Source organism: Haliaeetus albicilla, chromosome 7 (assembly GCF_947461875.1).
Source record: "Haliaeetus albicilla chromosome 7, bHalAlb1.1, whole genome shotgun sequence".
Classification (NCBI taxonomy): domain Eukaryota; kingdom Metazoa; phylum Chordata; class Aves; order Accipitriformes; family Accipitridae; genus Haliaeetus; species Haliaeetus albicilla.
Window position 1 is genome coordinate 11,408,166 of NC_091489.1, and position 17,843 is coordinate 11,426,008.

At 39.8% G+C, this 17,843-nt stretch overlaps 1 protein-coding gene across 4 annotated transcripts in view; it reads left to right on the top strand.

Annotated features, from left to right (window-relative positions):
* UTRN (utrophin) overlaps nt 1-17,843 on the top strand; it is a 386,688-nt gene that overhangs the window by 237,927 nt on the left and 130,918 nt on the right. For 3 of the 4 annotated variants that reach the window (XM_069786921.1, XM_069786920.1, XM_069786922.1), the window contains one exon: nt 15,214-15,386. In XM_069786921.1, coding sequence (XP_069643022.1) covers nt 15,214-15,386 — 173 coding nt within the window. Of the gene's footprint in view, nt 1-6,673; nt 6,759-15,213; nt 15,387-17,843 lie in introns of those variants that run through there. The other variant, XM_069786923.1, reaches the window with a different exon arrangement.

Genomic DNA, 17,843 nt, shown 5'->3' on the forward strand with positions numbered 1-17,843 from the left:
CATAGACAAAAAGTTACTTCAAATAATACAAATTACACACTTTATGCTCTTTTTAAATACAGAAGATCATCTTGCTAATGGTTATGCTAGAAATCCAAAATGCATTTGTTTTTATATAGCAAATGCCTAGCCAGTATTAAAAAACAGAAGTAAAAGTTCATGGCTAAAAAGCTCACAGCTGAAGCAAACTTTTAAGGCTGAGATCAGAATTTGCATTGGATGGGGAGAGTCCAATTCCCAGTGGCTTTCAAAAAAAAAAAACCCGCAAAAAACCAAAACCAAGTAGATCCAAGTGATACCTCTCCTTCCTGCAAGATAAGGCCACTTACTTAGCTAAGAATATAAGACAAGGTATAACAGAAAAGAGCATAAAATAATATACAGGTGGACTGAGGCAAAAGGTTGTGCTTGGGTACTTAACTTTGGAATGTGGCAAAATGATAAATTATGCAGTATAACTGTAATGGCACTATAACCTTGTTAGCTACTTGAGTCTAATGCCATTGCTTAGAAGTAAAGTAGGAAGAGACTGCAATATGTTATTTGAATGAGATTTTAATCCACAGATACTTGAGTTAGTGCTGTAGATTTCAAGATGCTCTGTCAATTATGATAAACTCTGAAATTAAAATACGATTTCCGTGGTCTTTTCACTATTGAGTGGATTGAGTACTTGTCTAAAAACTACTAAATTAATCAGCTTTTCGTTGGTCAGTTTTAGTATCATGAGAGATGGGTATCCTTTACCAAGTAATAGATATATAAATAAGCCCTTGTTTTAGCAAATTATTTTAAAGATGTGTATTTAATCGTCCCATGTGTTGTCCATGGTTTTAATGAGGCAATTCTTGGACTAAGCTGTCAGGGAGCTAGAATAAACACAGTCAAGAAAATCTTAAGGAAAACTCAATTTTCAGGTTGGGCTGAAATAATCAAAGTCCCATGTTTTTAACTTGGGAAACTGGATGCTTACTCTGGGTGCGGGTTAATGCAGCCTCTAGAATCTTGTCCTTGAGTGGGCTGCTTTGGCAGTCTGTCATGTCATATCGCCACTAGACTGTCACTCTGTTTTCAGTTTCACCCTTTTTAATAAAAATGTTAATAAGTACACCTAAGACAACTTGTTTGTTTTGTTTCTGTGCAAAGAGAGCAGAGTTAAAGATGCTATTAAAGACAGAAAGACCATGAGGTGCCTCCTGGCTTGCTGATTTCCAGTATGATTATTGCAAGCAAGTGCCGGTATCTCGTACCTGAAGGGGGAAAACCAGGAGGAAAGGCAGCTAACAGTCTTAGAAGGAGGCTTCCCAGTGAACTCTTTATAGACTGTCAATCAATAGGAACGTTTCATTTAGTCACCAGTAATAACTAGGAAGTAATAACCTGATGATGAAATTCCTGCCTGGCATAAAAGACGGATTTCATCCACGCTTCCTGCTGCCTCCCTCATTCTGTCAATTAGAGCCAGGATTGAAACCTTCATGTTCTGGCCAGTCCCATAAATGGAATTTAAGTCTGCCTCTTGTACAGTAAGTTTCTTAATGGCTCCATGCCTGAAATGGATGCCATGGTGGTACTTCCCTGCATGCTCCCCTTTGACGTCTAAGCTCTTTTAGATATACTCCAAGTATGAGATAATTCTTTGGGGTTTTGTGTTCTGAGTACATTTGAAATGTTCTGCTTTTAGGGTTGGGTGCTTCTGGGAAGATCAAAGAAATTAAAACACACAACTTATATTCAGGTCCAAAACATTAGAAAATCACAGTTGATTCATAAAGCTGAAAGCCATGTGTTGTCCAAACAAGTTAAAAATACAAGCAGGTGGGGGAAACCCACCACCATACCACCCAGTCCTTTACTAACCTTTTGCGGCAGTGCAACCATTACCTGTCACCGAGACTACTTTCTCTCATCTGGAATCCTAACAAATTTTATTCTTGAGATTTAAAGTCTTGTCTCATACCCCATTTTCTGAGGAAGGCCACAGTCTATCTGTGCTTACCTAATGCAGAACTCTGTCATTGAATGTGGCAGATACCGCACAGGGCAGACCACTTAATGTGACCAGTTAATCCATGTAAAAATACCTTCCCAAGGCAAACTGATACCCTTTAGTCTTAAAGAAAGAAATAAAGAAAAAGTCAAACCAGTGCAGTGCCTTGGCTCTAAGCTCTAGGAACTCTGCAAACCCTTTCATGTCATTCATAATCTGCATTGCAATTGCCACTGGAACAGATACCTAACTGGTAATTTGGGCAATCATATTTACGTGACTTCTGTCTTATCGTGCCGCTTTTTCTGCTTTATTGTAAAAGCTTGATTTGTCGTATCTGTCTTGATGAATTCTTGGTCCTTGGGGTACTGTGTCACTTGAGTGATTTGGCTTCTGGCAGAGGTTATCAATGAGGCTGTGCTGGAAGAGCTCTGCTTAGTGAAACCCTGGTGTTGGGTTCAATTGATAGTGAGCCTCAGTGTAGGACCAACCTTGCTGGAGCCGGGTGTTAACTCTGTATTGTAAATGCTGACCCACTGTAGAAGGGAGAGAGGGCAGCTCTCCCTCCTGGTCTGATCAGATTGACACCAGGTGTGTTGCAAGGCAGGAGAAAACACCACAATGCTTTTCAACAAGTGAATTTTTTGTGTTCCTGCCTGAAGCTGCATGTCATGAGTGAAACCGGGATGTATTGATTTGCTGTAACCACCTATTGACCTCTGCGTCCTTTATATCTGAGTCGCACAAAGGAACACTATTCTTTTTATCTTTTTGTTGTTGTTACCCGTTGTTGTGAGTCACATAAGATATATGCTTTGTGTATAAACAAACTGGTTCATTTACTCTTAAGGTTCTTGCTGCTGTTTATTTTTCCGTTTGTCTTCTAGAAAAAAAACTTTTGTCCTTTCTTTAGTTTGTATTCCAAAGTCAAATTGTGCTTAGTATGACAGTGTTCTTGAATTTTTTTCACATCATCTCAAGTATGAAGCAAATTCTTAATAGTTTCTTTACACATACTTGATCTTGTTTTGCAGATTAAAGTCTGAAAGACTTTTATCTTTTCTGAAATTGAACTTTAGAGGTGTGTATAATATCACCTCCAAGCTGATCAGGTAATTTTCCTTCCAGAGGCAATGGAATAACATTTTTTTTTCTTTTTCCTTACCTAGTTTTGGTTTCATTGATTCTGCTGGTTCACTTTGTTGCAGTAGCCTAGTGTTCAGTTACTTCTGGATTTATACTTGATAAAAAGTAGGGGTTTTTAATTGATACTTTACAGTACTAAGTTTTTAGATGTACAATTCTATTAGTTTTATAATCCCTACATTAAGTGTCTTGCTAAATGATGAGGCCTTTAAGCCTGTATTTGCAGAGTGTGCTGTTCAGAACCCAACTCCTAAAAACAGTTGTTAGCAAATGTGTTCATAGTTCTCTGTGTCACAGGCTGCTGTGCTGACCTTCCTTTTTCTACATGTGATAAAAGTGCTTTCCCGTTGATGGTCCTTGCAGTTTGGAGGCTGCCACTAGTAACATTACCAATGGCTATAAAGTGCTGTTAGCTGGTTATATTATTTTTTTTCCAGTTTTATCTTATTAAGATGTGTGAGGAAAATGCACCGAACTGCTCTAATATCAAAATGTAACAAGAAGCTCCATTGCACACAATCCTCTGCAGCAGTGCCTTAAATGCATCAGCAGTACATGGCTCTCCAGTGTCTTAAATTCCCATTTGTGGAGCTCAGTATCTGCAAGAGTATTTTGGAAGGAGGCTTTGTTACAGGACTGTTGGTGTTCTGCTCGTTTTTAGCTGAAGATCATATATTCTCATGAGGGCATATGCTGTCAGAATGTGAATTTCTTTAGACTCTAGCATTCAAATATTTAATCTCTGTGTGACCTGTAGTTTTCATTATAAAATTCCATTTTCGTTGCCAACAATGGATGTATGTTATTTTTATGGAAAATTGTGACAAAACTGATCAGGAAAATTTTAGTAGTAATAAGTAATATAAAGCTGTCTTACTGTTATGTTGTATTTCTGGAACTTACAATCCAACATTGTCATGTCTACAGAACTACTGTGTTTACATGTACAGGCTATATTAACTACATGCCAACGTAGAGCTTATTTCAGTTACTGTATTTTATTTTTCTTCTACAAATGCAGAATTTCTCAAATACTGCAGTGTGCTTTCATATGAAAGGGCCACTGAAAAAGTTGTTATTCAGTACAATTTTCAAAGCCATTTTACTGGAAACATTGGTCCGACACTGTGTGTATATGTATATATTTGATTACCTTTTACAGAATTCTGCAAAATGGTAATTATCCGCCTCGGAGGGCATTTACATTTGCATCGAATAGTATTGAAAGATCTAGAATGTATGCTTTTTTGATGACAGCAGAAAATCGGGAAACAAGTTATCTAAGTATGAAGACTGAGAATAAACATAAAATTAATGTTGTCTATTTGGATACGGTCCTGGAGTTATGAAGCCTCATTATAATCCAGCCTGACACCCATTTTCATTTTGTATGCACTAGCACCTCTGAAGTGGATTTAAATGCTGTTTTCTTCCTGTTTTGCAAGGGTTTTTTTCTGCAAGAGCAGCAGAAAGAAACCTTAGTGTGTATGGGAATCAGGATCCAAACTTTGTGTCTGTCTTGCAGGAGAAGAAAAGAGAGATTCTCAAATAGGCATTGTAGTTAAACCTCTTACAGGATGGTTTTACTTTTACACTCTAATGTGTTATTTTCCTTCTGTAAGTGGTTAATTTAGAAAAGGACAGTATTTGAACATGATTTTAGATACTGTTGCATTAATAATTGGGCTTTTTGCTTCCATAAGCAGTGGAATAAATTCAGACAGTTTGTGCTTACCTGTCAGTTATGCAGTAAAGCTGGTCTAGTTCCGTCGTTTTTATTTGGAAAACTTTTCTCAGTGTATTTTGCAAGCACTTCAGCAGTTTGTGTAATATGCCCACATAAAACCTACAGACACGTGGCAAAGTACAAATAAAATAAGCAAAAATCCTGTTACTCCCGATATTTATTTATTTTTTTCTCCAGAGTTTATTCTTAAAATCCTGACCCATGCTGGCTTTATCGGTATAACCCACTAGCTGAGAATAATTTTTAAGACAGTTTTGTCATTGATGACTTTATTGGTACTTCAAATGGCAGTCGGGTGAATTAAAAAGAAAGTAAAAGCAGCACGTGACTCCCAACACGGTCATAGGAGTACTAGTTATAAGGGGGTTTGCGAGCGATGGGTTGTCGGTTTGGTTTTAATTATACTTTTTCTGACTTGCTGGCAACTCTTACCGAAGCTCCTTTTGCCGGTTGAGTAATGTGTGGTTGTACGGAAAGCATTAATAGGAGTTTAAATAGGCCTTCGCATGCACGCAGGCTTTCCAGTGGGAATGGTTTGCAATGGAGCGATTTCCTAGTAGCCACCCTTGGGGTGTCGGGTTTCCTGCGGGCGGGCGAAGGCTCATATGAAAACAATCTGCCTGCCCTGGAGAGCCAGCGGCAGCGGGCGCCTGTAGGCTTTGCGGAGCACCCCTTTGCTTTTACGGCTCCAAAACCTGTTCAGTGACTAAATAGCTGCCTTTCCTTTGGAGGGGAAGGAAGAGGGGCGAGCGAGGGGTTTTGGTCCGGGGTTTCTGCAGCCTTTAGGGGTGGCGGTGGTTTTCCAGCGGGGAGGCCTCCAGGAAGGGGGAGTGTGCTTGGCGTCGGAGCGGCACCACGGCTGCTGGAAGGGAGGATGCTGATTACAATAATAAACAAATGCCGGGGATAGATGGCTGCACGGCTGTCAGAACAGAGAGGACCAAAGGAGGAGATCTTCAGCGGAGGCTTTGGAGGTTGCAGCAGGATCCTTTGCTGGAGACTTTTTTTTTTTTTTTCTTTCCCCTAAACAAAGGAAGTGACTTTTTAAATTTCTTTTAATGGGCCTTGGCTGGTCTGTGGTGCAGCATCCCCTGGGCAAAGCGAAGCGGGCTGGAGGTGGCTTGGTTACTGCCACAGCAACAGCAGCCCGCTGGTGGCCGGCGGCGAGGAGGGCAGGGAGAGGAAAGGTGGCTCCTGCCCGGTCGCGCTTCCTAGGCTGAAGTGTGCCTCGTCCCACTCGGCTTCTCTGAAAGGCTGGCTTTTGGAGCTTTCTTTCAACGGAATTTTCTCTGGGGGATTTTTTTGGTTCTTTTTTTGTCTTTGTATTTTTTTCCCCTCGAATGGAGCAACACGGAAGGACTTGCTCCTCCTTCCCACTCTCCGCATCCATCGCGTGCCAGCGGAGTATAGCTTCTCTCGCTCGGGGTCATTGAGACCAACCGTTGAGCTCGTGGCCTGCCCGAAGCGCTGGGAGCCTGCAGGCCATTGCCGAGGTGAGCTGGAGGCAGTCCTGGCCGGGTGTGGAGACGAGGAGATCCTCCCAGCACCATGGGGCCGGGTTAACCCTGCAAGGAGCATCACCCGGCGTCAGCGGCCCACCCTCAGGCGCCCGGCCTGCGGCAGGGAGCGGGGCCAGGGAGGCTGGGACCATGGTGCTGCCTGAACTGCCCCCGGGGGAGCACGGCCCGGGAGAGGGGCACGCACAGGAGCTCGCGGAGAGTTTTGGGACAGTGTAGGTGGAAAAAGAGAGAAACCTTCTGAAGGCTACGGGCCCGGCTTGGAAGGACGTACCAGAAAAATGTAGGCTTTGGGGGACGCTTAATGATGATTGGCCTGAATTTCAGCTTACGTGAGTTGCTGGCAACATTTGAAAAGGTATGATAAGCATAGTTTCATATTATTGTGCCTTTGAAAACTACGCAATAAAAAGGGCAGGTTGATGTTAAACAGGCTTTCTGTGTTGCTGGTAAGGTCCTCATGTGACCCTTGTTTGCTCTCAAATATGGAATTCTAATGCTGCTTCTCTTCTCCATTTCAGGTCCTACAAGATTAGTTTTAGGGCATGTGCTCTGATTGTGGTCGTCATCTCTTTTTTTTCTTTTTCCTTCTTTTCTGAAGGAAATGATAGAAAAGTTTGGACTTTGCTAAGTCAAGGGCATAAGGGGACTTCCCAGGATGCCTGTGACCTTTTTTCACTATTGACATAAAGGAAGTGCTCTGCAGTTTGCTGTTAAATTTAGTTGAATGTTGTCTTAGTCAAATTGGAAGATCTCATGATGGCTTTTATAAGTAGAATTACTTCCAATATGAATGTGCCACTTTTCCCGTCGTTTCATCTCTTCTTTTATTCAAGCTAGTTATTCTTTCTCCTACCAGGACATTTGGTATAGTAATGCTGAGAGACAGGAAGCTTGGCTTTGCAGTGATTGCACTGATTAGCAAGAGACATGAGACTGTTCAAAACCAGATTGTTTTCATCTAATTGTCGGCACTTCCAGTGAAACCTGGGTTGTATGTTTGTAACCATCATTAGTTTGGCTTTGCATACTATATTGTCTTTTGGTTTTTTTTAACATCATTTCTCCATACAAACTTGCTGTACCCTGCAAGATCAGAGTCTATAACAAAATATATAGTAGTTTATTTACACATTAAGATAAAACCCATATATACTGTGGTCATGAAGCAAGAGAGCAGATTGTAAGGCCCGATTCTGTGGTTTTCTATCCTATAGCTATAAACTGGGTTTTTTTGGTGGTGTTTTTTTTGTTTTTGTTTTTGTTTTTTTTTTTTTAAATACAAATCAACAGTGGTCACCAGAACAGTAGTATAATGGGTATTACTAAATGAACCTAAAAGTCTCAGAAAATAAAATTAAGCTACTTTTTTTTATATGGGTTTGTATAATGTTTTTGGTTAATTTCAAAATCAAAATAAGCCAGGGTCCTCAGAAGACTATTGTAAACTGATTTGGATTTGTTGGGTTTTTGAAACTCTTGTGTTTTTACTTTCCTACAGTAGCAAACCTTGGAGCTAATGAGATAGATAACTGTTCAGTATCGCACCAGCATGACTCTTCCAAAAGTAGTTAATAGTAACAGCGAAAGCATTTGTGACGTGATTTCTTCACTGTGTAGATCACTTGCTCCTCTCCTGCTCCCCGTCTGTCAGCTGGGCTTCTCTCTTCTCTTGTAATTGCTGCTGGTAGCCTGTAAAGATTAGGACACATGCTGGACTCTTTGAGGTGCTTCATGACACGGTTGAGGCAGAAGTTTTGAAACTGATGTTTCTAATGTTTTTTTGAACGATATAAGCCCTGGCATTTGCAAATTTCAGGCTCTCCCCTGTGATTATGAATATTCCAGTGTCTTATTTCATCTTGAAGGAATTGATTGTAGCAATTCTCAACAAAACCAAAACTTAACAGGTCTCACAGCTCTGTTGTATTTTTTAGCTTGAAGCTTACTGTGTTTGCTGTCTGTGCTGTGCTGAAATTTGTAATGTGATGTAGGAGGTAGGAGGATGCTTTGTTGCTGGAGAAGAAAATGAACATTTTAGTTGGTGAACTTTGACCACAAATTCTAATCTGTGCTTATTTACCAAGTTTTCTTTTTCTTTTTTTGAGCAAGTTCCCCTCCTCATCCCCAGCTTCATCTGTCTCTCTTAAGATTCCCCCCACACCCATCCTGTTCTTCCCAACTGGGGAGTTTGCTGCCAGGAGAAACAGCATTGTGACAGTGATCCTGGCTTGCAGGCTACTTTTAGCTTTCTGGATTCATTAATATATGTTGTAAGGAGAGAATTACGAGTGCTGTTACTGTGGTTGTAATGCAGAAGCCAGATGGCATTTGCAGAAGCTTGCACGGCACTCCCTTCCTATGCAAAAGCAGAGTTGCGTTACACTGGAGTGGGCAGGGCCGCTTTAGCTTTGTTCAGTCGCAATTATGTGACTGCTGGAATTAGTATTAACGGATTTATGATGCCCCTCAGATGATGAGTCAATGCCATGCGATGGAGCCAGAGAGGTTGTTGAAGGCAGGCTGGTGTTCTCAGCCTTCCTAAGTGCATCATCATTCTTGTGATGAAACGAATCCTTACCCACATCATATGTCACCTGTTAAGGTACTATCCATTAGGTTTAAGTGCAAGTTAGACAGCCTTTTGGAAACTTGAAGTATTGGTGCAAGGCTTTTGGTAGTACAAGCATTTGAAAACTAGATGTGAAAAATATCCCAAAGTGGTTTTTCCCCAAAAAAGTTTTTTTTTTTCTTCCTGAAATATCTGACAGCTTAAGTAATAATTAAATTTCTGTCATATCTAAAGCCAGTTGCTTTTGTGAATTGCTTTGATCTTATACTGTAGTCATGGTGGCTGTAGTGATACCGAGTGTGGTCTGTGTAGGACAGTTTAGAGAGGTTTAATGTCTGTCTTTATACATACTTCTGCCACCGGTGGATTTATGATAATGACAATTCTGCCCAAGGGTTTTGCATGTGTACTGCTCTTCTGAATGTGAATTCATTATAAACTGATTGCTTAACAGCAACGGCCACTGCAGGCATCTGAAACAGCAGATGGGATGAGCTTTTCTAAAGTTATGACTGTCCTCTGATACCAGAGGAGAGAATCCCTGGATGAGATAAGCACCTGGATTCTTCAGAGACTTTTCCTTTTTTAACCATCTCTTTTTACAACAGCATCCCTCTCTCCTTGCTACCCCCAGCATTTGTAAGGAAGAGAGCAATAAAAGTCCTGTTTCCCTTTCACAATGGCCGCTTTCATATGCCTTTATCATGCCCTAATTCTTACTCCCTCCTTAAGAGTAATCAAAAAGTGAAAAGCTCTGAGTGAAGCAGAAGCTATAGGGAACATCTGACACAGCAGTGTTCCCAGAGACAGTTGGCAGCAGCAGGTAAAATGTATCTGGTTGAATATAGACTAAACAATCTGCTATTTAAAAAAAAAAATAAAAATCCATTCCATTGCTACCTGCTGTGAGATCTCAAAGAAAGATGTCCTGGCTGATGTCTGTGGCATACAGTTATGTCCTTTAATTGGCACTGATGTTTTTGTTCCAGCTGTTCCAGCTGGAAGAGTTTTCTGCAGATACTTTGGTGAGCAGTCATCCCCTTTATTCTTGACCTCTAAAAGAGGCAAGTGTAGCATTTCTGAACATTGTCAGTGAAAGCAATGGGCAGTCATTTTTCTGGGACTTGCAGTTCCCTGCATCTGCACCAAGTCTCCTGTCCTGTTCCAGTCATGGGCATGATTTGTATTGGGTGGAAGAAGCACAAAACTGTCTTGGCAAAATAGCCCAGGGGTAACTTTTTCTGGGTTATTGCAGTTTCCCAAGCTATTTTTCATTCATGAGGAGTCAACCTCAACCCTACTAACTCCTCTTAAGCTCTTCATGTGGTTTGAAAGCCACAACAGTTTGACTGTTCTTTGGCTTGTACCGGGGGGTTAAAATTACATAGCAGTCTGTGTGACAACACAAAACACTGCTCGTCTTGTGGCGCAGCATCAGCATTGGACCTGTATGTCCATTTCTTGCAGGCCACATGTGGTTTGTGTGCCCTAACTTGCCATCCCTGCTCTGTGGTCAGATGTTTATGAAAATTCAGTGGAATTCTGTTTCCTAATCAACATAAAAATAGTTAAAAATTGGGGTGTGATATAGAATTTTGCTGTGTATAGTGGGTTTAAACAAAATTGGAGTACAGTGTTGTAAGTGTTACATGTAACTGTTTTAAAAAACCATGTGAAGTTATCATTTGGCATAGAATGCTATTGACCTTTTTTGTAAGAGGCTAAGTTGAGTTTTGTGTCATATGATATGTAGTAAAAATCTGATTAAGGGATCTTGATAATAGAATCTGTAATGTTATAGGAACATCTGTTTGTTTACCTTACAGAATAAAATAACTTCCCTGGTTTAGATCTTTGTATCATAAAGCTCAAGTCTTCTAGGATTCTTAATGGTGAGAATGGAACGGAGCAACATTCTGCATGCTGCAAAATGCATCATTCCTTCCACTTTAATTTTGGTGTGGAAATGTGGAGTTTTCTTCCACCAGTTGCGTTTTACTTTCAACGGAAGGGTTCAGGTCCTTTAAAGAGGAAAATATTTTGCCTGTGTTAATGGCAGCATACCAGTGAAGACCATATAAACAAAAGTTGAAAAAAACATCAGTGGAAGTGAATATGCTAACAGCTTAGGGGGTTACAGAGTGAGTTAGACACCCTCTGAACTCATCATTCAGAAAAAAGGCACTAGAATGCCCATTGTCATGGGAGTGCTGTTGGTTTGGCTTTTTTTTTTGTCTTTTTAAAGGATTTTTTCTTTGCCTTTATAAAGGATTAATAGTTTCCAAAGGACAATTATGTCTGCTATTGTCACTGCTTAAAATATCCTTGCAGTCTGTAAGGAGGAAAAAATGAAAAAAAGTTCAATAGCTGGTTGACCTTGGAGTTGGAGTCACAAAGTCTGATTCTGTTCAAATCTGTTCTATATTTTCTTTCACCCTGGGCAAGTCACTCTAGTTTGCCTTTGCACAGTTGCAGTTGCCCAACTCCAGTTGGGCAACTGGAGTGAGCTAAGTCTTTGGGTCCTTTTTGGAATTGCCATCTGTAGCATTATTGAGTGTCACATGCCATATTTATACATTCTTTAAAGACACATGCTGTTCAGTTGTCATTATACGATAATTTAGTATTTTATTTGATTGAAATTAAAGTAAGAAGTAGGCTTTAAAATCAGATCCAAGCATAAAATGAAGGATTGAATCCAGCAGGTAAATCTTGCACCATGAGAGGGGTAAAGAGGGAGAGAAGCAAAGAAGTCTAAGTTTCAAAACGGAAATAAGCCGATTTTGAAATCACCAGACTAAAGTGGAAAAGACAGGCAGCAGTTTGATCTTAATTCTTAAAAGGAATTTAAGGAAAGTGGCAATCTTCTAGTAGCCTGGCTAAGTCGAAGTAGATATGTAGATACCAACCTAGTTATTTCTTCTCCTTTCTATCTTTCAAAACTTTGAAACTTGCACCTTGATTTATATATAGGTTGAATTCTTTCCTCAAAGAGCTTTCTTTCAATTTAAGACCTTAGTCCTGCAGCCACTTGAGCATGTAAACAAATCTGTTGACCTCATACCAGTAAATTATCAATCCAGTTTAACAGATATGTGCACATAAATATTTGCAAACTTAGCAAAATATGGCATCTCTATAGTAATACCTCCAAAAACTAAGTTGAAAAAGCTATGTAACTACAGTTTAAGAGCTATGAATTTCTTCTGGCAAGGAGTCCTTCTCTGTTTGCACTGTATTTCTTTAGGTTTCTTTTTTCTTTTTTTTTTTCCTTTTTTTTCTTTACTTTGTTTTGTATGCATTAGGAGAGAGCATTCTGGCCCAGATCCCCTTTGCATTGGGCTAAGAACAACAACGGTGTGTCATGGTTGCATCCCCCTCTTTATGTGACAAAAGCAGCAGAATTTTTTTTCTCCCTCTTCCCCTGCATCCTCCAGTGTGCTGCCCCTGTGACTCTGGATATGGGAGCTTCCATGTGATAATAGGGAAGTGTTTATAACTGATTTTAAAGTATTGAAAAATTGAAATTGGATTAACTCTTATTAGAGTTAATCCTAGTTGGGACCTGAGCAGGGATTATCAAATTTTTGGCCACATAGAGGACAATGGAGAAGAATATGGAGTATCAATGACCAAAAAAGAGAAATAATAGATCAGGATGAGCATGAATTGGAATGTGTACAGAATGGATAGAGGAGTTCTTCCCACTTTGAAATAAGAAATTCTAAGGGAGGGCAACCACAACATCTTTACAAATCTCATAAGAATTGAAAGATTATGATAACACAGTGAGTAAAGGAGATTACTACCAATTGCTACCAATTACAGCAATCCTAGGACAAGATGGGAGCCCATCATCCTTGTTAGCCTTCCAACAGAGGACAATACCTGAATAAAAATCTTCAAGATCTTTTATATCATTATTGGGGAATAACTAACTTAATGTGTCCATCTGTTGCCATTAGCCATCTTTCACATCCCACCTTCCTACTGCACTTCTTCCATGTGCACGTTGGTGTGGGACATGTTATTTGGATTTCTCTCCCCCTTTTTTTTTTTTTTTGAGGGCTGTGATGCTTTCTCATTCATAAACTTTAATATCAGTCCTGATGGTTTATCCATGAGCTGGCAGTGCTTTTTTTTCCTGGAAAATGGAAATCGGAAAAGAGAAAACGAAGTTAATTGGCAAAGTCAATTCTTTGAACTGAGCTGTCATAACATGGCCATCACAGATGGGACTAAAGAATGCCAACAGCAGATTTACTGTTCCTTAATCAATGTAACATGATGATTGGCAACTGCAAGAATGAAACCCATTTTGAATGAAACATTTTTAAGTGTGCACGCTTAAGTGTCCTCTCAAATGTAATCAGAGTTAGAATGTTTTATGAAGGTTCTCAATAGCTTTAGAATTAATATTGTGATTGTAGAATGGAAGATGAGAGATCATTTTGTTTTCAATGAAGTTTTCTTTTGTAACTTTAAAGAGGCATAGAAATGGATTTGACATGACCAGGCTTTTGTAGCACAGATTAGTGTGCAATTAAAATTGTAGCTGCCATACGTGTTTGTACCTCCTGCTGTGTGGACTTGAGCTGGGTTTCACTGGATCTACTTGCATGTTGGAGACGTAAGGACAGGAGCTGCAAATGTTTTCAGATAAGCATCTGATTTTTTATCTGATGACTTTGCTGTCTTATTTGGGTTTGTTCATCATCAGAGATTGCCATTTCATTTTTTCATTTTAAATGCTGTTGCTTGTATCTATTTTCAGAATGGTGATTTTTATCAAGATTGTTAAAGACAGCAAAAGTGTCTTTTAACCTGTTTTAAAGTAGTGAAACTCGGGGCAAAGAACAGGTAGTTGTCCAAAGTCACATAGTAGCTCAGCAGAAGAGCCAGAGCTTCGCTGATGCTTCCCTCCCTCTCTCTCACCTTCCCCCCCGCTTTCCCTCTCTCTCTCCTCCCCCCACTTCTCCAGCTGTATCCTTCTTTTTGCTTTCTTCCCTAACTGAAGAAAGCTTTCATGCTGTCTCAGATTCATAGCTACTTTTCCACTGTTTCCAACTATCATTTGTAGATGTGCAAGCTGCCATTCTAAGATGTAGGGCTGCATCTTGAGGGTGGGGAGGTACGAGAGCCCCCTCCTTTCCTGCTCCTGTGAACAGATGGAGATTACAGAGGAGTTGTCTGGAAGAATAAAAACCTCTAAAGGATTTCAGTTCCTGAATGTCTTCCTTTGCAAAAGAAGTTTATTTACATCTGCATCAAGTTCCTGTCACAATCTTCACTGATTAATCCTATTGAGACAGCCAGTATACCTCCTGGCTCTCCACATATTTACATTGCTTTATTAGAGTATACATAGATGTATGGATGCTAGAAAGCATTGGTGGCAATGCAGGAAGTTTTGTTTGCTCTTATAATGTGCTTTAAAAATAATACTGTGCTCAGTTAGATGAAGACAACATCTGTAATGTGTTTCTTGAGGCAGATGGTAGATCAGAGAATAAAATATGTTTAATTTCTAAGGGGAAGAGAAATGAGTAAGCTGAATTGAAATCACAAGCACTGCTTTTTCTTTTCAGTATTTACTATGAAATTCAGATTATAATACATCCTGCTGTTTTATGTCTACCTCTCCATATATCGCAGGCCATGGTGTACAGTAGTTGAATTGTAAAAATGGTCTTGTGGTAGCTGTAGTCATTTAGCTGCAGTTTAAGGACATAGGTTTTAGTTAAAAGCTTTCATTGCATGTGACCTAAAGCACTACATAGAGTTTGAATTTCGCTAGGCTGTGTAAGGCTTCTGCAATGTTTTATTTCAGAAAGGAAAGAGAAAACATAACTAAGGCTGAATCTATGTAATTTGTGAGCAGGAAACTATTTCTACTACATTTGCAAATGCTGCACTGTGTGAAATGTGTGGGGGCACAGCAGACAACTAGTTACCTTCAGTGCTACAAAAGCATGCAGAGAACTTAGTTTTTATAGTTCTAAGTTCTGTTTCACAGTCAAGGATGACTTTCAAACTCCTTTTCTCACACTTAAGAAAGTTAGACCTTTTATAATGATGTTAATAGGGTTGCAGGTTTTCCCCTCTGTATCTCTTTCAGAGTCATTCAAGAAAGTTGGACTATGTGCTCTGTCCTAGTGCTTAGGAGTACTAATGAGAATAAGCTCTCCCTTCCTTTATTTAGAGAACTAAGATGTTTGGACTTTTCTTGCTGATATTTCAGGACATCCAGGCCGAGATCGATGCCCACAATGACATCTTTAAAAGCATTGATGGAAACAGACAGAAGATGGTGAAAGCCTTGGGAAATTCTGAGGAAGCTGCCCTGCTCCAGCACCGGCTTGATGACATGAACCATCGCTGGAATGACCTGAAGGCAAAGTCAGCTAACATCAGGTAATTAATGAAAATGTCAAGACATGAATGGGGCACAGTTGCTGTCTTCTAAAAGGCCTGAGAAATATGACCACAGCCTTGAAGTGAAATCTCTATTTGTTTCTGTAGAGGACCCCTGAGCACAAATATAAAAACTTGGTGTACTTGCTCATCATGCAGGCTTAACTACTTGGTCTTCTCTCTCCAGAGCTGCACAGTTGTGACTTGCCAATCTCTACTAATTTTTCCAGAAAGTATGTTGAATCTTTCCTTATTGTAAATAGATAGCAATGTCAATGAAGTAATTCTGTGAAACTACAGTTACTGTGAGGAGAAATAAGGGATTTGTTGTTGTTTTTGTTTTTAACACTGAAATGAATAATTTGATAGAACTTGCACCTTAAATGTCTTAATCCATATTGGTAGTAAAATTTTTTTTTATTGCTGCTATTCAATTAGGAAATGTTTTAAAACACATATTAATCAAGGAATACGTTTTACAATTTTTTGACCCTACCAGTGCCAAGCTCACTGACTGTCCAAGTGTAGTCACTGTTAAAATCTTTGTGATGTCGTTTTGGCAGTAGATACTACCATATTTATTAACGTGAATAAAATTCCACATAAAAATGAATTAGGTAGAGAAGAATTTCTAGAGCTTTTAATTGCAACTGCTTGCTTGTTGATTAAAGGAAAGTGTTCTTTTAATAGAACAGAACAATGTTAAGCCTTCATATGAATTTTCCAAAGGCCAGAAAAATGAGTTGAACCTGGAATTCCTGCACAGGAGTTTGAAAGATTGAGATAGAGGGGAAAATGTGAGATTTAGTTTTCATTTCCACTTATCCTACCACCAACCTGCTAAACAGTTAAGTGAAACAGGTAAATCAACTCTGTGAAAGCCCACAGGCAGAGCTTGAATCAGAGGAACCAAGCAGTTCAATGTGGGGGCTTGCAGAGACTGGCCCCACCACACAAGCAGTTTAAGGCAAGAGCTGTCAAACTTGGACTATTATGAGCTCTACTCACAAATAAGTTAACATGAGAGAAAGATGAAAACATGCTTATAAGATAACTTAGCAGCTGTGGAGTTCTAGCAAGATCAATTCAGTTGCTTGGCCTTTCCTGGGGTTGATCATAATTTGGGAGAAATTGATGGCTAAAAAAAAGGGCCTTCAAGCTCTTTACCCTGGCCAGCTGTGAGTTCCAAGGCAGTAATATGGAGACAATGATTGTGCAGTGAATGCTCAAAAAAGTGGGAATACCGGCTCTTCTGAATACGTGCTCATCTTTTCACTTCTGCATAGATATGGTGTGTGCATCCCACTGAGCAGCAATAATGTTTGCAGTGTTTGTGTTACTCTGCTGGTACATGCAATGCTGCAGAGCCACATCACTGAGCTACAAGTAGAAGATGGGCAGGGAAGAGAATACTGGAGCAAATATGAGAGAAGTAAATTAACCTCTCAAATCTCAGTCGCCAGTGAAAGGAGTGTAGCATTTCCGAGTTCATGTATTTTGCCCTGTTCTTTGACTGCAGTTCACTTTTCTAACTTGCGCTAGAGTGATGAAAGCCTTCATAGGGAAATAACAAAGTGGAGATCTGATAGGATGTCAGTGTGTTGATGTCACTGTTTGCCTTCAACTTTTGCTTTCTTGGTGTACCTTATTTCAAGGATGAATTGGAAAGCAAAACTGTATGGAAGAGTCTTGTGAGAACAGCATATAACAGTGTTAGATGCTAGGGTTGATGATTGAAAAATCTGATTGTTTTGTTACAGGTTTTGGCTTGGGATAGTGCTTCTAAATTAAGGTTTCTCTTAAGTTTTTTAGAATATTTTCAGCTATGTGTACATAGTGACTATGTTGATTTTTAGTTGCTGAAAAACTATACTTCCCTCGGGCTATACTTCCCTCGGGCATAGCATGAGTCTTTCTTCATCATGTCATTCTTCAGAGCTGACGATGCTAGTCACTGTGTTGACTTTACTTCCTTGCTACTGTAACTAAAGGGTTTCCAAACTGAAAAAGCAGCACTCTTGTGACTTACTTTTAAATACATGGAAACTACTTAAACCTGTACTTGTAGTGACTATGACACCACCTGAGAGAGCTATACCTCTCCTTGAAATTACTCGTAGACGATTCTTTCTTTTTCTCTCTTTATTATCTTATTCCCAGGAAGAAAACAAAGCTGCGGGTTTGTGTGGGTCTGCCTTGTCAAATGTTTAGGAGAGATTCTTTTCTGCTGGAGCAGGAGGTGTGAGGGTGTTAGTGTTTGGGGGAGGTTAGAGGTAAAAGTATGGGAGAAACAGAGAAGAACTCTCTGTATTTAGACCACCCACCAATCTTTTTTTATTCCATGTGTTCCCTTGTTGCTCAGCAGGGAAAGTGTTACCTCCATAGCAGAAGCAAAAGCTGAGGAGGTCTCCAGCTGTGAAGAGAGCTTCTCAGGGTCAACAGAAGGGGAGTTATGTC